General features: G+C 45.4%; 1 protein-coding gene across 1 annotated transcript in view; it reads right to left on the bottom strand.

Annotated features, from left to right (window-relative positions):
• The window catches only part of NOL12 (nucleolar protein 12), a 62,066-nt gene extending 39,620 nt beyond the window's left edge, over window positions 1–22,446 (bottom strand). Inside the window, exons 1-3 of the mRNA XM_069653052.1 lie at window positions 22,243–22,446; window positions 7,623–7,728; window positions 7,297–7,345 (exon numbers count right to left, since the gene is read on the bottom strand). Coding sequence (XP_069509153.1) covers window positions 7,297–7,345; window positions 7,623–7,728; window positions 22,243–22,310 — 223 coding nt within the window. The 5' untranslated portion in view covers window positions 22,311–22,446. The remainder of the gene's footprint in view (window positions 1–7,296; window positions 7,346–7,622; window positions 7,729–22,242) is intronic.
• Window positions 22,447–22,824: the final 378 nt, after the last annotated feature.

Genomic DNA, 22,824 nt, shown 5'->3' with positions numbered 1-22,824 from the left:
CAGTGAAGAGGGTGGCTTTGCCTGTGGGGTAGGGAGGGAGAGGTGGGAGGATAGGAGAAAGTGATCGCTCCAAGAGAGAGGAGTGGAGAGAGGAGGGGAGAGGGGAAGGTCAGAAGAGATCAGAGCGTCAAGAGTGTGCCCTGCAGAGTGAGTAGGCCCAGACGGGAGAATAGAGAGTGAGAGAGAGTTACAGAGTTCGCGAAAGAGACCAGTGGGGGGACAGGAGGCATCGAGGTGGATGTTGAAGTCACCGAGAAAGAGGAGTTGGGTGGTTGAGGACAGGAGTGAGGAGGAGAGGTCAGCCCATTCAGAGAGGAAGGAGGAAATTTGACCAGGAGGCCGATAGATAGTAGCCACGGTAAGGGAATGGCTAGGAGAGAGAGAGAGTCGGCAGACAAGGCATTCAAAAGAGGAGTAGGTCTGCGTAGGAGTGACAGTGGCAGGAATCCACTCAGGGAAGATAAGGGCAACACCACCCCCTGAACGGTTGGGCCTGGGCACGGAGAGGATCTTGTAACCGTCAGGTAGGAGTGTGTCGAAGCTGGTGGCAGAGCTGGCTGTGAACCATGTCTCAGTGAGACCGAGGACGTCCAGGTCCAGTTCCTCAAGAAGGCGACAGATATCAGAGGAGTGCTTGATGGCAGAGCGAGCATTTAGAGTGGCAATGTGGAGAAGGTTGCCACCTTTGAAAAACTTCCGGGGAGGGATGCAGATCAGAGGTATGTCCTGCGGAGGTGTTAGAGAGGGAGTTGAAGAGGGAGCAAGAGAAGGGGCAGGGAGGGAGGGGAGAGGCAAGGTAGCCGAGGACAGAGGAAGGGGGACAGTGGGAGAGGAGAGGAAGTTGATGAGGCGTGGGAGGCGTCTATCAAAGAGGTGAAGGTTGGCCTGAGGGCCTTGGACCAAGACGGTCCCGTTAGCATAGACATTAATGATGGCCTTAGAGGAGTGGAAAGGGGCCAGGAGGACATCCCAGCGGGTGCCACCATTGATGGGAGAGGAGGAGAAAGGAGAGAGCACAGAGAGCATGTGAAGGGTCCATAGGTCAGGTGAAGGCACGAAAAAGAGAATGTCAGTGAGAGTTTCCTTGGAGCAGGCGCTCGTGTAGGTGTCAGCAATAGGGAGGCCTGGGTTGGAGACCAGGATGTCCTTTTTAAACTTTTTCCTACCGGATTTAGTGAGGAGAGCAGGATAGTCAATAGAGAAGCAATTAGAGTAGATAGGCGAAATAGAGAGCACCATGGAGTAGGAGGGGAGGCGGACGACACGAGTATGTAGACAGGAATAGAGTGGAGGGCACTAGTTTAACACGATACAGAGCAAACAGTAATGCGTAGTAGGTCAGGGCCACCTAAGTTTGAGAATCCTGCGAGGGGAGAAAAAGCACCCTAGTATAACACAATGCAGAGCAAACAGTAATGCGTAGTAGGTCAGGGCCACCTAAGTTTGAGAATCCTGCGAGGGGAGAAAAAGCACCCTAGTATAACACAATGCAGAGCAAACAGTAATGCGTAGTAGGTCAGGGCCACCTAAGTTTGAGAATCCTGCGAGGGGAGAAAAAGCACCCTAGTATAACACAATGCAGAGCAAACAGTAATGCGTAGTAGGTCAGGGCCACCTAAGTTTGAGAATCCTGCGAGGGGAGAAAAAGCACCCTAGTATAACACAATGCAGAGCAAACAGTAATGCGTAGTAGGTCAGGGCCACCTAAGTTTGAGAATCCTGCGAGGGGAGAAAAAGCACCCTAGTATAACACAATGCAGAGCAAACAGTAATGCGTAGTAGGTCAGGGCCACCTAAGTTTGAGAATCCTGCGAGGGGAGAAAAAGCACCCTAGTATAACAGTAAATTGGAGAAAGGGGGGGGGGCATCATGCAGATGCGGTGAGCAAGGTGAGGAGGGGTGTGCCGGAGAGCAGAGGAGCTGGCGCCTGGCGTCCCCTGCGGACACCTGCAGACACACAGGGAGCTGCAGCTGAGGAGTCGCCCTTGACCTAGGGCCCTTAGCCGCAGGGGGCTGCCGGGCAGAGGGCTGCCCAGGAGGGGGGAGGTTATAGGCAGAGGGAGAGGAAGGGGAGGGGGGGTGTGGGCGGGCAGGGAGGCGGGAGGAGAGGAGGACCAGGAAGTGGGAGGGAGGGCAGCAGGAGCAGGCACACAACGCGCTCGGAGCGCGAAATCAAATTGAGACTTGTGGTGCCTTACTTGGCTGTAGGACTCAAAATATATGAATAGATATCAATGTATATAGAGAAATTATACCCATAATGCCCTGTGTGGGCTGTGAAGAGGCTTGCCCCACCTGCCCCATACAGACAAGGCAAAAAAGTTGCTCCCTTCAGTATCTGCTTTCTAGTGGTCTAAACTTGGAGAAAATATTGGGAGCGCAGTAAGGGGCAATGGGGTTGTACAAGTCCCTAAATTAACGAAAAATGCTTTTTGTGGTACAAATCATCCCGCTGAGACCAGACAACCACAATCTGATGCATGATCACCAAAGAGCCATGCCACAGAGATGGAGGAGACCCTAAACGAAGGACAATGCATTCTGAGAAATGGAATGCAGTTTTCAATCTAGTCAGCAGTTACCAAATGCAAACCTATGTGCTCTGACAAGGCAAGAGTTGCTGATGAAAAGTCCTGCTAAAGGGTTCCCGAAGAGAAGACAAAAACGACGACCACTAGAAAAAAAAAAGAGGTGTGAACCCCGACAGCCTGGAACCCAAAGTGTGGCGAACCCCCAGAAATGTGAACCCTGGAAACAAACGCCAGAAAACATGGGGCCAAACAATAAATCTGAGAAAGTCACATCTGAGCATGTTCCAAGACCCCAGGGTCAGTATACAGGAGACCACAAATACTCTTCCTGGTCCCCAGCCTGAAGACTAGTCAACATACTCGCACCTCGAGAAAGGAGACGGGCTATAGTCGACAAAAGCAGTTCACAAACATGGATTGTGAGCGCAACATGCATCGCTGTGGGGGAGGGGGGGGGACGACATTCAAAAGAGCATATGGTCCACTAGCTAAACCGTGTAAGTGATCGCAATCTCAACAGTTCTCCACAGCGGGTCCCAGGGAGGAAGCTGCATGTGAGCACAGATCCGAAGTGAGGGTGAGGGAAAGCCAGGAAATTCACATGGAGCATGGGAAGGTCATGCCAGAATCTGGAAACTACCACGAGGTGGCAGCCTTATTTCAAGCTAGTGGCTCCCAGATAGTGGTCTCCGGCCACATGGGGGTGGGAGAAGGGTCCAAGCCACACAAACAAATCTATATTCCCCTCATTAACAGGACCCAGATGTCCATTAGTGCTCCAAATTCTACAGAGACGGGGGTATTTATAAATGTCAAAAGCAGAGCTCTGCAAGGAGAGTCTGAAATGAAGAAGTTCAAGCAAACGATCAGGAAGGTGGACTTTTTTCCTGTTACGAATGCTGGGTTCTTAGGAATTTAGAAAGCGACAGCTAGCCAAAAGAAGGAAAATTTGGTTGACTCAGACCTCTGGCCGCTTTAATCATCAGTCCTGAACGTGGATGCTAATCAGGTATACAGCCAAACCTAGTATACTACTGTATGGGAATAGATCCCACACCAAAGCAATTGCCCCAATAGTAGCCTTTATCAAATTGCGGGCATGACTGCCTACATCAAAGAATTGTCGGTGCACACATTATGCTCTTATGTTCATGCATAGCAAGATTTCTCATGAGGGGGATATTTGCAGTGGGTACTAGTACACTATATATGCATCCAGATGTCATTGTGGGCTCAGAATTTTTTTTCCAATAGACAAACAAGGGTGCCTGGGACTGCAGGGGTGACATTCTCTGCTCATTAGTTTGTGGTGCGAGGTCATACTGACTGCTTACTGGTTAGGCGGCCATGGACTTCACCGCCAGCCATCTCAGAACAGGTTACTGGACTGCCATCTGCTGCTTGAAGCAGAATTCTTGTAAAACTGACATCTTGCTCCCAGGTTCCATACACTCCCCATCTCCTTCCCTCCTGACCTTGGCGCTCCTTTGCCCCAGGCTCGATACCATGGGATCCTCTTGGATGTTAAATTCGGACTATCATTCACCAAAGCCACATTCTCAACATTCATCCATTTCATTCTCACCACCCTATGAAGACTCCAATCTCAACCCTTAAACTCAGCAAACTAGACTACCTACTGCACATGCATACTCTTGGCCTTACCCTCTACTTCTTCCTCCCTTAGTCTAGACCTACTTTGCTTCCTACACTCTACAATCTACCCAGCTCTCCCCCATTTCCATTTACGGACACCATACTGGTTAGCTCCCCATGCACAACCGCTCCCTTTTCAAGTTCCTTACCAAGGTCTAAAACGCGATCAACGGTCTTGCTGACTATCACACATCTCATTCCCTCTGCCCGCGCCAGCTCAGTTACTCTCACTTTCCCCCATTCCATTGGAACTTGCTGGCCATCGCAATCAAAGCCATACCAACAGTGACCCTCTCCAAAGCTAGACTTAAACTTCGCTAATTGGCCAATGAGGGAACCTTCCCACTGCATCCTTGACCTCACCACTTGCTCCAGTGTAGATTTGTGCATTGCTCCTCTTTAGCTTGCAGCACTTGCCCCTGTAGGATAAGGTTACCTTTGTAAGTCACATTTTTATTTTGTCCTTGATCCATGTCCCACTTTGCTCACCCTCAAACTTGCTAATTTCTTGTTCTCTTCTTTGTGCTTTTGGCCAGGCACCGTTCCGGGGAATGCCTGCGCCATTTATTAATGTGTAATTTGCAAGTCATTTCTAGTTGAAATCGACATGCCAGTTCTTCAAATAACTGAAATGTGGGGTACCTCCGTCCGTAGATGAAGCATGTTGTTCCCCCCCCCAAGCAACTGTCTGAAAGTAACTTGCTTAACAAGGAGAGGACTGCTGACAGCATAGGGAAGCATAGGCTGTGAGATGAGAGGGCTAGAAGAAGTACAGTTTTCAGGGTGTGGTGATTTAAGTTTAGGAGTCCGGTACAGGACTTAGTCAGATCAAATTTTCTCCCCCACAGAGTCAAATCCGAAGTTGAAAATTGCAAAAAGCTGGGAGCCACAGTACCTGCTTCTAGCCTAGTAGTGGTTATCTTATCACCAGGAGCTACTGTTGACTTGTGATGCCAAAGGGAGCCGTACACACCTACCTGTGCATCGTGAACTCAGTTTGGGAACACGTATAAATAAAAATAAGTGATTTAGGACATCTTTATTAGACATTTAAAAGTAGGAGTCACCTATATAATGGAGAAAAGATTATAGTATTGAACTCACATGGATGTTTGAGGTGCGACTCGCTATGTACTAGCTCCTTGATACCCATCAATAGCACCTGCTTACTGGATGATATCCAATATCTTAAATACTTATTTCAATCCCTGGAATCACATAATAGAAAAACAGACATTATGTGGTAGAAGACCTAATGAGCCAGGTCCCTGGAGAGGCGCAGGCATGAGGTGGCACCCAGGAAAGGAAGACATCATTTTTGCTTTGATGACAGAACCCCTCCCCGACAGGACTGACAATAAATCCTAGGTAGGGAATGAAGAGTGAAAGAGGTAAAGGGTGTACACTGTGCATCCCAATTTTAGCCTTATCCATTGGACCTACAATCCTGACTGGGAGATGAAGGTAAAGCATGTAGGTCTGAAAGCAATGGCTGCAGGCCACTGAATCGGGAACACCTTTACAGTTACAAGAGAGTTGCCTCATAGGCATCAGACCCTGAGATTTGCATAGCGCTCGCCAGTGCCCTGTTTTTTTATGGGCAAGGGAACAGATTCCATCTTGTGAGAGGACAGCAGCATAGGTCAGTTTGCCCACACCAGTTTTGTAAGGGCAGTGGTCCAATAAATAATAGCTCACTGGTAGCCTTATAAAAAGGTGCCAAATGTGCAATGCGTAAAAAGAAAGTGCCTTATGGGGGTAGGCTGTGGTACAACCAAATAAAAGCAAGTCCCAGATGGTAATTTATGTATCTATGTATTAAGATTTGACAAGGCAAGTAGTGCTGAGGTTAAAGAGCCTATTAACAACTCATTAACTTTAAACACAACCGAATTGGACAAATGACAATGTTGGAGAAATGTATACAAGTCATCCTTGCAAGCTTGCTTGAACAGAAAAAAAATAAAGAACACTCCTAACATCTTAAATTGCTCTCTTTTTTTTTGGTGTGCATGACCAGTGAAGTTTAAAATATGTTCGGGTCCAATTGTCTTTATTACAAAAGATGGGGGCATTTCTCCCGTATATTAAGCACCCCATGTATGTGGAGTTTGCAAGCTACCATCAAGATAAGGGGAAATGTGTGAAAAAACTCACTGTAATAATCTACCTTTAACACTTTCGACTTCCTTAACTAGTTCTTTCCCATTGCTAATTCTGTAGTAGTGTTTACTTTGCTTTAAGTTGTGCTATCTTGAATCGATTTTAATGTACATTTGTATTGTACAGTGTAATTTAAAAACATTTGATATTTGTATTGTAAAGCAATCCCGACACCTTCGCAACATCAAATACCGGTGTGATAAAAAGAAAATATAAAAATGCAGAACCATCAACAATCCGATCACTGGACTGTAGGTCCTGCAGATTCACTGATAGAGGATAACTTGGTTGTTTTTGACCATTCAACATACCTTTCTGCAAGCTTTCTGTACACGTATATACATTTCCCTCCCACACCCCCGCTGCTTAACACGTTACTATAGGTAAAACTAGGTGAATGAGATTGTATGCTCTAGTAGAGCCTCAGAAGGATTTTAATTGGCGTTTGCACAAAGGACTTCCTGAGAAACCAACATACTGCTACGCTTGTTGGTTCATGCAACAGCCCAACAGCATCCTCCTCCCCAAACTAAGGTGCTTTAAGTGACCAATACACTTGGTAGCCCGTTGGGCATTGACAAAAGTTCACTTACCAAAATGCTTTACATTTCTAGCAGCTGGACTGTATACATAGGACTCTGGCCACTTCTGAAAGAAATGTGGACGCATCTGAACGGAGAGAGGTCAATTTTTAAAGAAAGCCATTCCTGCAGCATTTGTTTCTCAAAGTTTGTACATCGGCCTACCATCAAGATGAATTTTCTGGTTGCGTTTGTAGGTCTATAAACCAACAAAGAGGTAAAAGCTTGCACACAGCAGTCAACTGCATACTGGCAACAGGGATTTCCTACACCTGCTGTAGTGGTACGAGATAGCTGCAAGAATATCTGTGATCCTTAGTGGCCAAAAAGCAAAGTGAACATCAATTAAATCTTGCAACACTTACCCAGGGCGTCTTCCCGCTCCTTCAACATTCTAATGTACTCCTTATGTCTCTGGGAAGATTAAAAGGGAAACCCTGTTAACTGTGACCCTCCACAGCACAAGTGCCATTATCTGTAAAGCAAGCACAGGGAGACAAGTACTGCTTTTATAGTGACACCAGTTGACCTCTAAGTGAAAGCCCCAATATTGCTCTACAAAACACACCCAACACCCTAATTAATGGAAAGAGCAAGGTATTGGGCTTACAGCAATACCCACAACACATGCTTAGTGAACTGCTGAAGTACGTTCATATGTGCACCATGGTAGCTTAATCCGGGGGCATACCTCTTCTTTCATTTTCTTCTGCTCATCTTTGATCTTTTTCTTGATCTCCTCCACTGCCACTTTTCTTCTCTCCACCTTACGTTTGTGGAACCCTGTAAGGTAGTCTCTGAAACAAAACCAACAGGATTCCCGGGTCAAACAAGCGCAAAACTCTAGGCACAAGACTAGTGAACTAAAAGATGTGCATGCCACGGCACAAAACCAACCCCTATAAGTGTGCATTTTAGGCATTAGTGGGACATTGTGAAAGCTATGTAGACATTTGCTGTAGAGACATTTGCCTTTTCCAAATTTAAGTTCCGCCACAAAACCATGTGGAGTTAGACTAAGATACCACTACGCAGGACAGGAGGGGGATGAGATTGATCCATGTGGTTGGGTGTGTCTGAAGCTGTACGCTATGTTGCCCCACAAGGTGTGCCATCAGCAGTCGCAGGAAAAGAACATGTCCCTTGATGGTGAAGTCCCAGAACTCCTCTTATGCACCCCAAATCCTTAAAGCCCTTAGAGGGCCTCAACAGAACATCCATCTAAGCACTTTGTTCATCTAAAGGCTCTCAGAAACCCTCAGCACCGCAGACAAATAGGTGATGTGAAAACACTCACTTCACCCCCCCCCCCTAACTACCTTCCGTTAAAAGCCCTGTGGGTAGGTTTATCTAATCAACAGAAAGGTTAGGTCTACAGATATTAAGTCAAGCCCTATTTGTGAGGATCCCAACGTTGACGTCAGGTCAAGCATTCTGTCCACTCCTCAAGTAGGCGGCACCCCAGACTATTCAGTTTTATAGAGCCAACCATAAGCAGCTCCGAGCTGATTGGTTGCCAAATTCCATGGCTTTTTTGCAGATAGGGGAATAGAGGCACATCATTTAATCTCCTTCCCTTGGGCCGAGAGACCCAACCTCACTAACTTGAGGGCCCTGCGGGTCACTCTCCTTAAATCTCATGGTGAGATAAACTTCAGCCAATCAAACTTCAGCCAATCAAACAAATCCTGGAACAACGTCATCTCCAAAACCTACCTGGTGGGCACGTTGCATAAAGCTCCTGCAAGCTAACACAAAGCACTCAAACCAAAGATTAGCTACTAGCTATACGGGCCGCAAGTAAGGTGCAGCCTCGAGAAGGGGAAGAGGGCAATAGGTGTGACCTTTCTCCTGAAGAGATTGCAGAGGATTGGTGGTGGCCACCGCGACTGGTTGCCCTGGATACTGGATTGCTGCACCAGACTAGCAACATGCAGAAATGTCTCCATATTTGGAAGGGAACCTAAGGATAGTGGTGTTGCTATGGCAACCAGATCTATGCAGGGTTCCTGGTCCCTGTATTGGGTAGGGCCTACACAAACTGAGCCCGATTTGTTTCCCTGCGGTGTGACACAGCATTTAGGAAGACTAGGCAGAACTGTCATGACGAATGGTTTCTGCAACCCATGGGGATTGCAGAATGTTCTCAGCATACGAAGTTGCTGTCACTTTCCTGGTCATCATTGGCAAGTACAAGAAAAAGAAAACACATGGCGATCACTGAGGATTCTTCCAGCAAAGAGGACGTCTAGGACAAAAAAAAAAGCAACTAAGAAGAAATTGGAAATTACATTTTTCCTCTTTAATATAAGCAAAGTCTCGAGATGGGTCTTTAGCTGATCTCAGACATAAAAACTGGTTAAAGAACCATAAATGGCTTCTGCATCAAAGACGCACAACGGATGTGGAGTCCAATTGCCTCGAAGAACACCAGTGGACTATAGAAGATACTAAATAACTTGAATGCACCACAAAATTCTTTAATGTTGAACGGGGTCCCCGCAGCGGTGTGGAAGAAGCACTTTGAGACACTGTTTAACTCTGATAACACTGCAATGAACCCGCTCTGTCTTTCTAGTATTCCTTGGTCATTTGCGACAGGAATCCGAAAATAGGGCTCTGATTCTATCAGCAAGTAACCCAAGGCACCCGGGGACGGACGGCCTGTCAAACTACAAACTCAAAGAGGACCCTGAGGGATGGACAGAGGCTATGTATGCCCTGTTCACAAAAATAAAGAGAACTAAGTAGATTCCCGTTTCATGGAGTTCTTAGATTATTGTACCCATATTCAAGAAGGGCGACAGGTCTGTAATTCGATAGATTCGCCCTATAGCCCTGCTTGATCTTATGGGAAAGATCTTTGGTGCCTTAATCCTTGGAGGATGAGCTCGGTTATTTTGACAACCAGGAATACACTTAAGCTTTTCCTGATAAACCACACCAAGACTTGCGTAAAAGCACGACCAAAGATGAAGGTTCATATGTCATCAGTAGACCTCGCGCAAACGTTTGATGTGATTGAGACCGAAACTATGGGCCAAGTTAAAAAGATGAACTGCCCAGAGGACTTGAGAGAAGCATTATTGGTCCTACACACAAATACCAACGTGTGTTTTGTATGATTTTTTTTTTTAAATAACGCAACCATACTGAGCCAATAACAAAAGGATTTAAACAGGGTTGCCGTCTGGCCCGTAAGCTGTTCAACCAATTCATCTGTGATGTACCCCCAGCCTTTGAAAAAACCAGAAGGTTTCCTCCTAGAAACGCAGGAATTGCTGTAGGTCTGCTACACGCAGACGACCCGATTCTGCTTGAACAAACAAAGATAGGTTTACAAAGGCAACTAGATTGTTTTTGCGACATTTACTACTTTTAAGCTGTTTTCATCTGACAGTAGAAGCACCGCACGAGACCAGGTTAACAATATCGTGCGTCAGGATGCTCTTTGCAACACCTACTGCATGGGCAAGAACAGGCAAGTACTTATTGGGCCAATGGGATATAAGGAGGGGTACGAAACAAGGATGCCCACCATGGCTCTGTGGCCCATGACAGCGTTCTTGAGGGGAGAATTCAAGGATGTTGGGCTCCAAGTGGACGAAGTGAGCCCTGTAGTCTCGCTATATGCGGATGACATGTTATATGTACGTAATCCCGAGGATATTCTGGCATATTACCTGGAGGTATTAGATAATTCTGTGATATTATCAGAGATTACGGGAAGCAGGAAGAAGAAATGTATTTTCCTTTTGGTGGGATGGGAGGTTAAGACATTTAGGTACCTGGGAGTAAACATACACCATGAAATTAGAATTACTATGAGGAGATACGGTACGGACCAAAGTGGGACTTGACAATTCAATTAAATTCTGGGAGAAATTGCCTCTTACTAAGGTTAGAAGTGTGCTACTTAAATGGCTGGCCTCCTTCGGTATGCTATATCACTTTCTTAATGGACAATATTTCATAACAGTCTTTTTTTAGGGAGCTAAACTCGCGGCCTCAAGAGGATTGCTCAGGGGCAATGCGCTAGTCTTGGAAGCAAGATGCAACGGAGCAACACCGGTTCAAACCATGGGTCAGCGCACAAACCTCTTGGTATTAAGCGGGTTATAAATAACCAATTACAATAAATCGGAGGCCTCATATGGGGTTCTGGCAGACAAAGGGTGGCCCTGAACACACTGCAGAGACTATGAAGAGGGAGGGTTGCGATTGCCACATTTTGAGTTAGATCATCTATATTATCTGGCAGGACAGCTGCAACATGTAGCTGGGTGGTTGACGGATACAGAGACGTTGGAACACACTCTTCTACGAGAGGTGAATGCGCTATATTTATTGAAGGAAGTGAAGGACGTGCTTTAGCTTGGGATGGCCAAGATCCAAGACACTCCCATACCTTCTGCAGTTGGGCAGGAGGATCTGGACCAGGTCCAAGAAATTGTAGAAGTTAGGAGAACCGTATTCTCACATATCCCGGGCGGCAATCTACAGGGAAGACAGAGGGGACCAGGCATTGATACAACCCCAACGGGAAGAGGGGATTAACTTTCTCCAGAGGGGCTCCTCGAGACATTGAGGAGATGTTTGAGGTGCACAGGGGACAATTTACGAAACACTCTTCACTTTTACATGGGGCACAGAAAATATGGCAGGGCTTCTCGGCTCTCTGGGAGGAAGACAGCACGTTGGGTCTGCTTTATGGTGCGAACTGTATATGGGGTTCTTGGCAGCATTTCTGAATGATGAACCGGGGGTTAAAAATAAGTGGGAGTCTGAGCTGGGTAGGACAAGCCTGACCTGGGTAGGACATTCACGGAACGGGAGTGGTTTAGAGAGTTGTTATACCCGAAGAAGGTTTCGAGAAATGCTAGATTTAAGCTGACCCAGTTTGCTGTGATCCATAGAGCCTATATGACTGCGTGTGGTATCACAATTCCGAGGTTATGGGTGCCCCAGATACAGTCAGGGTAGGGCAGATGCATATGTTCTGGGAATGCCCTCTGATTAGAAGGTTTTGGCAGGAAATGGAACTGAGGTTGAAACATGATCACCGGGAGGTGTGTTTGCACGACCCAAAACTACGAAACCAGAGAACAGATTTGTGGATCAGGCCTGGGTGCTTGTCAAAAGCAGGACTGCCATGCCTGGGAGGGTGCTGGAGGGGTGACTTAAGGCGCTGGTCCATGGCCGAGACTACTCTGTGGTATAGTGCTATGCAAGCAGGAATGACAGAAAGTTCAGAGAATGTGGCGGCATGCAATGCCTTGATACACATGTTTAGATCACCAGATAACCCCCTCCCCCCACTGCTGCTACTACCACCCCCCCCCGGAGGCCTCCACCGTTTGAGGTATGATGCGGAACATTGGTGAGATACAGGGATTGGTGTGGAGGAGTTGGTGGTGGTTGGCCCCTGAAGGAACTTGGTGGAATTACAAGCTTGTAGTTACACTTGCCAGGGTTAGTTGTACTGTTGGAAAATTACCAACATCGATATATAGAAAAGGAAATGGTTTCTAAACTGACGAAAATAAAGAAGATATATATAAAAAAAAAAAACTTAAATCCCAGTGATGAAATAAAAATAATCACAAATCAAACAGGTAGAAAGGACAGTACAATTCCAAGGAAATTCTAGACTCGAGAGCGAATCCAGAGGATTGGTCATGGCTGTCCGTTTTTTTACCTACCAACTTTGTGAAACTCCCCGACATAGGTTTAGTTTCCCTCACTTACTTGAGGAAGAAGGCTTATTTAAAACATGCTAACCTTTTTGATATTATTGCCTTGCAAGAAACATGGATGTTAGAAGATTTAGATGGTCGTTTGAAAATGGCAAAAAATTAATTTGCTGCGAAAGGTCTGGCTGTTCGTCCTAAAGGCGGCCTACTCACCTCTTGTAGCAGTGCACAATATATTCATGTTAGCAGGCTTGTGAAATAGGAAAGTGATTGATGGCTCGACATGCTCTTGATTAATAATATCTACAACCTCTGTCACCAACCAAATCATCCCCTGATGAGAAGTGTACAATATTTGATCATACTGCATAGGGGTAATCACCATATCGTGCTGCTGGGGGGATTGCAACACCAGGATAGCAGTTAACCTCTCCATATGTGAAGATCTTCAAGAAGGTATTTTAAAAGAAGACCAGAAGCTATGTGCGGGGACGGGAGTGGACTTCACCATTAGAACCCCCTTGGGGGGGGGTGCATGTGTGTATGCTAAACTGGCGGTGGCCTAGTGACATGCCGGGTAATTTTACTAGAACAGGTATTAAGAGCCTTTCTACTTATACCATTTTTAGTTTTTGCTCTGAATCCCTCTTCTCATATGAAGTTAACCTGTTTGTAGCAGCAAAAACGGAGAGCAATCACTTCCTTATTGTAGCGAGAATTGAAATTGCCCTACCGAAACGTAATACATCAGGTGAGGCTGGGGTTAGTAGAAGCTGAAACGGTATAAAATGGATGCAGCAGAATCTGAATCTTGCGAATGATAGGAGGTAGGACAGGTCACGTTACATCGCAGGTGGGTACGTTTTAATAACTGGTTAGCAACTCTGGACTGAATGTATCGATCTTCCCAAAGCTTGTGAGCACTTTCCCCAGGATATTATCAATCTTTACAATGAGACAATCCAAGGCTTTGAACGCATGCAACTCTCAAAATCAAAGTCAGGCATAACTGAGGCCATTCGCAATGGCACTCGTAACATATATATATGTGAAATATGCAATACTAAAGGAGAACTGAGGGAAATTAAGAAGCAACTGAAATAAAGATCCAACCATTTATATGGATTACTTGAAATGGCTGAAAACGTTCTAAAAAAAAAAAAGAATTACGAGGGTGAGCCAGTGGGAAATATTGCATAATGCAATTCAGGAAGACAGTTCACAACTCTTGACTAGACAACCAATAGGGACCCATATTTCTTTGGTCTGGGTTTTTAAACACGACTGGGTGAAGCATATTGAGGCTGCCATTGATAGAAAGGCGAGCCTGGGTACTCTACTTGAGCACCAAAAGACAGATAGTGGTTTACCTTATTCCGATATGAGCTGGAGCAAATTATTAAAATGAATTTAAAACGCTAATGCCTACCAGTGTGTCTACAAAGAGGCCCACATATACCCCATCAACAGTGTCACCCCTAAATCAGTAGTGCGCCCTCCAAGATGGCAACGCCAGCCACACCATGTTCATTCCCAGATACAAAAGCAAAAGAGCTGGTGACTCAAGCTTTGACATCACAGCACCCGCCCCCCTGGAACTTTCAACCAGCCAATAGCAGAAATTAACGTAACTATCCAACATTTAATAACGTGGCTCTTTAACAAATGCACCTAATACCAATTTAACCTGCTTTGTATGTTTCTTCCCAAGTTGTACAAACACCGATACCCCCGGGTCTGTGCATTACACAATTTCAAAAAAATAAACAAATGCAACACTTTGGTCAAAATGAACCCCGGCTGGTGGGGGCGAATATGTTATATATTCTGTTTAATGCCATTAGTCACTGCAGAGTCTTGGGTGGAAAGCATCATCATACTTTAGAAGTGTGTAACCTGTAGAACTGGGCAACAGATTCGAAGCTCATTCCTATTGTATTTATAACATTTTTGTAACGCCCAGACCCAGGGGTATCACAACGTGTGGCACAATAGTCAGATAAAAGTTGACATCAAACGGCAGTCTTTAGGCATATTTGTCAAAGAGCCAGGTTCTTACCAGCTTTTTGAAGGCAGGCAGGTTCTGTGGAGAATTCTAGAGCATGGGAGCAGTAACACAGAAGCTATCACCCCCAGCTCTATTGCTCTTAAAACAGGGAATGTGAACCAAGATGCTGAACTGGGTCTTAGAGGGCACAATGGGACTCTCTGGGTTGTGCAGTTGAGGTAACACAGGGTCTCATTGCAAATGCAGCAGCGGGCAATAGAGTTTTGAAGTCCAGGCATGCTTTGATTGGAAGCCAGTGGACTTCTTGTCTAGTCGCCGAAATGTGACCAGATCGTCATGCCCAGAGCAGCACGCCCTGCTTTATTTTATAATACTTGCAATTTTGCCAGGTTGGCTGCTGAAGTGCCCATGAGTAGGATGTCGCAGTAATCCAGCTTGGTGAGTACAAGGGCTCTTGCAAGAGTAAGGCAGTTGCTCTCAAAGAGGAATTGCCTACTCAGTGTGATGGACCTTGATGTCTAGACGGAAGCTGAGGCATGTGCATTTATGTGCTTGGTCATGGACAGGTCAGCACTGAGGTACATATCCAGCGTTTTAACTTGTCTCAATACTGGGATGCTAGTACTGTCAATGCAAAAAACAGAAGGGGGAAAATCAGGGTTTTATAGACAGTGAGAACCGACAATAAGGAGTTCCACCTTCTCACCATGAAGGTGTCAGTCCAGAAAAAGTAGACACCCCTCAAATCATAAGGCAATGTACTTTGTTGGCCGAAGACAAACCGCCTCATGTGTTTAGTATTAGAAATATGTAGCCATAAGCTTGACTGAAGCGCAGCCATTTTAAGGTGACTGAAAACGCCATTTTGTTTTCTTTAACGTTTGCTTTTTGCCTTCTGTTAAAACTGCTTTGCTGAAATATTATTCTGCTCCACTAGTGCATAACGCAAGGCCGCGAGAGACATGTTGAAACATAACGCAGCAACCCAAATGCCCGGTCTCCTCCCTCACATATCCTTGGAAGTAAGCAGCAAGGCATTCTAATCAGTACACAGGTGCCAGTTAGTCTCAGAAACACAGTAGAAATGCTAGAAGCGAACATTAAATGACTTGAATTATGCTCTTCTTTGCGCCCCCCCTTTCCTGAGCCCTGTAGAGCGCCAAAGAGCAAGTTGACCCCCAGTACACGAATAGAAACTAGGAGATAGCAAGGCCTGGAACGTGCCTCTCCCTGCACGCAGCTTGCTTGCAAGAACAGAAGACTTGTGTCTGTAGGCTCGCGAAAATTGCAAACTGTTGCTAAATAAATGTTTGAAGGGGTCATACTCGTCACCATTGTCAATCATCATGCCCAATTCAAAGGAAATGTATTAGGGGCGGTATTGGATGTGTCACTATATGTAACTGTTGTACGATTCTCGCTCTCTTGCGTCCCCCGGGGTCTGGAATCACGTCGCGGGGCGTGGGACCCAGTTGGCCAACTAAGACTATTTGCTTTGCAATAAACCCTAGATTTTGGGAATACAACCTCGTGTCTGGCGTATCAGTTTGTGTGTGGTGATTGTGCCTGGTTTCCATACGCGAGGGTCCCTCAGGGGCCCCTTCAAAGGCAGAGGTTATGGGTAGCCATCCAGTTCTGTATGGTGCTGTAAACTCTCCGATTGTGGATGTGTCTTGCTTGGGGATTCGCATTGGAGTATCACCCGCAAAGTTATTATAGATGATACCCAATGTGTCAAATAAACCCAAAAGAGTTTCAGAAGGGTAATGGCACTGTTACTAACCCTCTGACCTTGGTTAACAGCATACAATACTGCTAATTTGTTAGAGAGCCTAGGATGTTGGACGTTTTTTGTAGATTTTAAGGCAGGTTTGATACAGTGCAAAGAGGCATTGCATGGGGAAGGTTATAGAGATGGGGTATGCCCCCAGGATTGATGAAAATGAATATATATGTCTATATTCGGAAACGAAGTCAGATTTAATCAGGTAGGGGACACTACCGATAGCATTCTCACTTACACGATTCTCAAGATATGGTGCATTCTGTCCCCTATATTAAATCTGTATATGGTTGACATCCAATATCCTGTTAATTGGGTGGTTAGGAAATATTTTAAATATTAAATTCAACAACGTTGAATCTTTTGAGGTCAATCGGGTCAAGACATGGGGGAACTCTTGAGATAGCAGTTGGTGGGTTTTGTAGGGAACAGAAAGTTGAAACAGTTCAACATGTAATACTTCACTGTGAAAGCCTAGCCGAGAAATATAAAACAACCTTATTAGGACGCAGTTATGATTACTCAGTGGCTTTCTTAAATGATATGAGTTTTAACATTTTCATTGTAATCTACCATATGGTAAAATTGTGGACGTATATAGAACCAATTCTAACAGTGTATGGATTGGACTAGATCCCAATTATTTTACATTGGTGGTATTTATCCATGCGCTTTTATTCTCCCTTTAGGTCTTTTGTACAAGAAGCCCCATCAAGCTATCATGTACCAAGAATGATAATAGTAAGCCCTGCAAAACACGGGATGGCTGGCCACCCGACTAGATGCGGTAATAAAGTGGTTAGGGAAGGCAGCAGCATTTGTTGTCATAATTTATCACATTGGGACTTTCCACATACTACTGCTTTCGTACACCCGAAAGGTAATTGGCATGACAAGGAAGGAGGGACGTGGAGGTAATGCCTCGATTACTTACTGGCGAGCTTCAGTACTCCCAGTGCTACTTTTCCTCATTACAGTATTGACAACCATCTCCCACTGTCGTTATGGATGGTCCCATAATCGGCCTTAGGAATTTGGTAAATGAGGGACTGTGGGCAAGAAGGCAGTATTCTATCTCCTAGAAAAGGGGCGGGGTGGGGAGGTCCTAGGATCGAGACAAGGCCTCAAATGGAAGAACTGTGAGGAGGAAGAGTAGGAGGACCAAGAGCATGGATTTAAGTGGCTGAGCCCCGGCAGACTCCCATAACCTCAACTGAGGCTCACACTATCCCAACACCACACCTATTCCCCCAGTGTTGCCATGTCCGCTTATAATATTCGCAGGTCGCTGGTGGCGTTTTTTGTCCGCTTGTCTGAGAATCTGTGCGTGTGTAATTGGGCTTGTTTACATAGCCCAGTACATGTCACATCACAGGCTTCACGAAGTGTCATGCAATGGGCTGTTGAGACCCCTTTATGACCAATTAATTACACCTTTGTATTTCTCCCGTGTGCTCGCCACAGTACTTCATTGCTCATATCACATCTGTTTCCCGATGATCTTTCTTTCCCTTTTAGAGCTGCAGGGGTTGACTGGCTCCTTTTACACAGGTCCTTTAGTTTTTAATCAGCTGATCAACACACTGTTACAGTGTCTGCAGTATTCGTGCATATAGCGCCAATTGGCAGGTACCTCGACAGGCGACTGCCTTGTGTGTTAAATGGAGGCAGCTGTCATAAAGGGCTGATAGCTTGTGCGGGGACCCGTTTCCGTGGCGAGTTGCCAAACCTACAGATTTAGACAGTAGGCTACTGCTTTTTAAGCAGTGCTACCGCCTACATATGTGGGTGACCGATAGTACTGCTTTTTACAGTGGCAGGTGATTTATGTGACTCTACGGCAGGTAGGAGGACAAAGCATTGAACACATCAAGTAGTCTGTCTGTACAGTGGCCTGGTAGGTGATTAAATTGATTGGGTTCAGACCAATCCACTGACCAGACAGGTACATGACATCTTTAGGTGAACCACCAGTGAAGGCACGTGGCAGAGCGTACCACCATCACACAGCATCTGCCTATCAGACTGAGGGGGGTATCAGTCTCCATGTCATTCAGTGGTGAAGTTGCACTGCAGCAATACATACGTTTTGGCTATGCTGCCGCTAAGGAGCAGTGGAATGGTGGCCTACCAGCTCTGTGCGATTACCTTCTGCAAAGTTACGTAATTTAATATCGTGTTAATTTACCATGCAGAAATGTACATGTGAAACATTTGAACATCATTTCATGTTGCGCTGTTTGATGGGTTGTACATTTTAGAGTACGTCAATGGTGCCAACAGTGTATGTTTTGTATTGCCCCCCCATGATGTCATTGTTAAGCGAATTTCTTTTTAAAATGTGAAAACTCATACCGCCGCGGAACGTGGGCAAGTATGGCAGTGGTGGCAGGTTTGAGAAGGGGAGTGAAATGCACACGACATAGGTTGGGTGGGAGTGCAGGGGGCTGTGCTATGTGGGTGGATTGTGGTAGTAGGGCAAACCCTTCACACTTTCCGGCACAGTGCTCAGTGCGTCTGTTTCGCGAGTCATGGAAAGGCAAGCAGCACATCAGAGTATTGTGACATTTAGCACGCCCAGCCTACACTCGCGGTTGCTGGTTTTCAAGTGGACCTCATACAGGCAGCTGCGGTGGGACCAATTGGTAGGTTTGCATTGCAACCTACGTAGTCGTGCGGAGTACTTGAAATGCAGTAGACTACCATATTAATCCGTAGGGCTGGAGACAGGAACATTCTTACCAGCACACAGAGCATGCCCTAGGCATGGACATAGTTGTACAACGGATAGACGTGTGCTCCCGCAAGCAATTAAAAGTGCTTCTGCACTTGCGGCCAGTACTGTAGTCCTACGGATACCTGCATTGTAATTCCAGATACGCCAGCCTGGTGAAGTCTGCATAGGACACCTCCATGTTGCTTACCTGCAGCTATCTTGGCTTATTATTTGCGGCACAGAATCACCATACTATGGTAACACAACAAGAAACACCATCCACAGTCTCACCAACACTTAACATGCACACCTTTCATTTGTCAGATACACCAACACTATTAAGCAAGGCAAGGGGAAGCACAAATGGATACATACACAGGGGAATTTGGCCTTCCCACAAGTTCACGAGGACGGCGGTCAAACTATCACTGATAAAACGTTCTTAAGGGGACATTATGGTGAAGGTGTGGTACTACAAACATATCATGTTTACTGCCAATACTATGTTCCCGGTACTGTACCCTACTAAAAACCTATCAAATTCACTAACAAAAAACATTGTTAAAAGGGACGTTGTGGTGAAGTTGTGCTACTAAAAACCTATCACCTTTACTGGAAAAACTATGCTAAAGGAACGTTCTGGTTACAGTGCCCTACTAAAAACCTATGCAATTCACTGAAAAAATGTTGAAGGGAACCTTATCATTAAGTTGCACTAGCAAAAACCTATGCAATTCAATGCACACACGTTGCCACATGGAAGTTATGGTTATAGGTAAAACCGAAAAAAACCCAGAAATTCAACAATTATGGTAAGCTAAGCAACCATAACTTGCGCCACCAGGGTGCACAGCTAACACCCATGACATTAAAGATGACATCACATGTGCAGTTGTCATGAAAAGCTTCCACAAGGGATTGTCATAACACTATCAGTGTTCATTGGGAGAACTATTACATACATAGTTCATTAAGCAATGAGTTGCTATAGAGACCACTGCATTACAGAGTTCTTTCTATTACATGAACCTTCTCTTGTACAAACGTAGGCATTGTCTGAAGCATGCACTATAGAGGTGCAATATTCAACATCTTGCCGTGTTGGATAGTCAAATGATGAATGCTTTCGTTCCAGAGTTTTGCGTACTGTAAACATGTCATAAGTAGCTAACAATGCCGCACTTACTACATAATTGTACTACTACACACAAAACATAAAGAGATCACAACACATACAAATATGAGCATACACACGTAAAGTAAAGTATGCTAAAAAGCAGCAGTATTACCAGAAAGTGGTCATAACCCGATTATCTTCATGCACAGAAATAATTGCTGCGTTTCAGGGTTCCCTCTTCCCTTATGTATAGGTATCAAATGATGTAACTAAACCGTAAAGAAACTAGTGCAAGACCATATGAGAAGGGTAAGCTGTACAAATATAGTTACTTGCTGTCAGTGAAGAAAACCACCTGGCCTAGATGTGTCAGTGAACAAAAAATGAGGGAGCCAGACATGTGATGTCTTCAATGACATTTGCGATATCATATATCATGTCAAGGGTGTTGGTGTAAGTTATGGTCGCTTAGCAAAACGGGCAAATTTCTGGGGGGTTTTGGTTTTACCTGTAACCATAACATTTGAATTGCATAGGTTTTTACTAGTGCAACTAAACCATAACATCCCTTTACAACGTTTTTTCACTGAAATGATTTACATAAGAAATTGAAACAAGAGATACTAAAAAGGCAGATCAATGCAATTATAATCAAGTGCTTTTGTTCTAACACACTGTTTTCTCTATGTATGTTTATGCTTGTGTGTTGCTTCTAACATTTGAGACCCACCCAGAGCATTTTAGGTGTGTGTTTGTTTGGTAGGGCATTCAGCTTATTTATTCTTTCCGACCTGGCAACTCTACGCCCCCCGCCCCCCCTTCAGTAAGAGCCACAGCACTGCAGATGATAAGCCAGTGTCAGATTGCACTGTATTAGATTTATGTTCCATTCAATAGATGCTTTATGTGTCAAGCAGTCTATAGAATGAAACAAAATAAATCAATCACCTATTAAATAGTACAGTGCGACGCAACACTGGATTTCTCAGCACGGGACAGAGTATTATAATTATTTTATTTTTTGTAAAAGCCCCGTTTTGTGGATTCAAACCAGAGCCTTTCTGGTGACAAGCATGCGTCACGTCGGACTGTGCCATTTCTGAAATGCTGGATTTCGACTGTTTCGTGCAACAGACTGCCCTAGCTGTCTATCGAATTAAACAAAATGAAAAGGAGATTAAATTTGAAACAGCACAGTGGAACGCGACACTGGCTTGTCACGACATGGCTCTGGTTTGGATCCCCAGCGAGGGGCAACATAAAAAGAAATGGTAATCGACAGTGAGGAAAGCAACTTTTCTTTGTTTTAGTGTCCCGTGCTGGACTCTTCAGGCCACGCCAATACCACCGCTTTATAGCCCTCTCAATGCATCACCCACTTAAAGGGCATTGTAGGAGTAATTAAGTTCACCGGTAAGTAATCCGGGCATTTGTTCCATTCACGCTAGAAGCTTTATAAATACCCGTTAGAACATCTGAACTTTCAGATGAGAGAGACCCAGCCGTCCCTGTCCTAAATGATCGCACTGCCCCCGTGCCCGTGATGCCAACTGTGCATTAACAAACTGACTCCGGTAGGACTGGCACAGTATTATGTAGACAGCCTCCCGCACACACAAACAAAGCAATCATCGGCAGCAAGCTAGTAAAGAGATCCAGGAAGCCATGCAAACATCGGTAAACGAGGTTCCTCGTCCAGCACGCCTCCCAACCAAAAAAACCTAGTTTCATTTACTTTTATTTAAAAGTTTACGGTTCCAAGCAATCAGCCGCCTCGCCTCGGCTGAAGCCATCCTCCCCCACTGTTGCCTCCAGTCAGAGTTTGATAACTAGCTAGGCCACGCGAGTAGGCTAACGTTGCGAGACTCGTTCGTGTAAAAATGTACCGGTGCCGAATAAATTATTTTCGGAAAGTTCAACTGCAAAGAGTAATCGGGTGCCCATTCGTTACACAGCGATATATATCCCTCTACCCCCCATTCCTTTCCGCTCACCGCCGTTTCTCTTCATCGAAGGTGAGTTCTCGACGCGCTGCGATCTTCCTCGTTTTGCGCTTCCCCATGCTTCCACAAAAATAGCGTCTAGTTAATTAGTTAGCTTAGCTCCCATCCGAGAAACGGACCTTAGCAACGTTCTGTTTCCTACTCATCACGTGGGTTGCACGTTGCGGCGTGTAGGGGAGTCACGTTCTTCAGGTTGCGTACTACGTCATCGTGTTATCTTTTTAAGGCATGGCACGAGCGGGAAGATTGAAGCAGCCTCGTGGTGGAGAGGGGAAGGATGGAGTTTCAGACATCATCGTGGCCGAGAGCTGATGAGCACAGTCATTCCTCCGTTACTAAGCGAATTTGGTAGTTATTTCAATAGAGGAAGCGATTTGAACTGCCGCCAGGAGGGGCTTTTCCGTGCCATTTTGTTGATTATTTATGTGCAATAAGGCGTTTCTTGTGCAGTGTGGCTGAGCACGGGCCTTCCTCCTTTTGGAGGCGAATTTCCAGTATACCAATTTACAGTAGTACTGTCTGTGGATTGGCTTTTTTTTGTCCTGCCCGCAGGAGAGGGGCATTTTGGGGATT

This window comes from Ambystoma mexicanum, chromosome 3q, assembly GCF_040938575.1.
Source record: "Ambystoma mexicanum isolate Mex_15411 chromosome 3q, UKY_AmexF1_1, whole genome shotgun sequence".
Classification (NCBI taxonomy): Eukaryota; Metazoa; Chordata; class Amphibia; order Caudata; family Ambystomatidae; genus Ambystoma; species Ambystoma mexicanum.
This window is presented reverse-complemented; position numbering and strand designations above follow the sequence as displayed.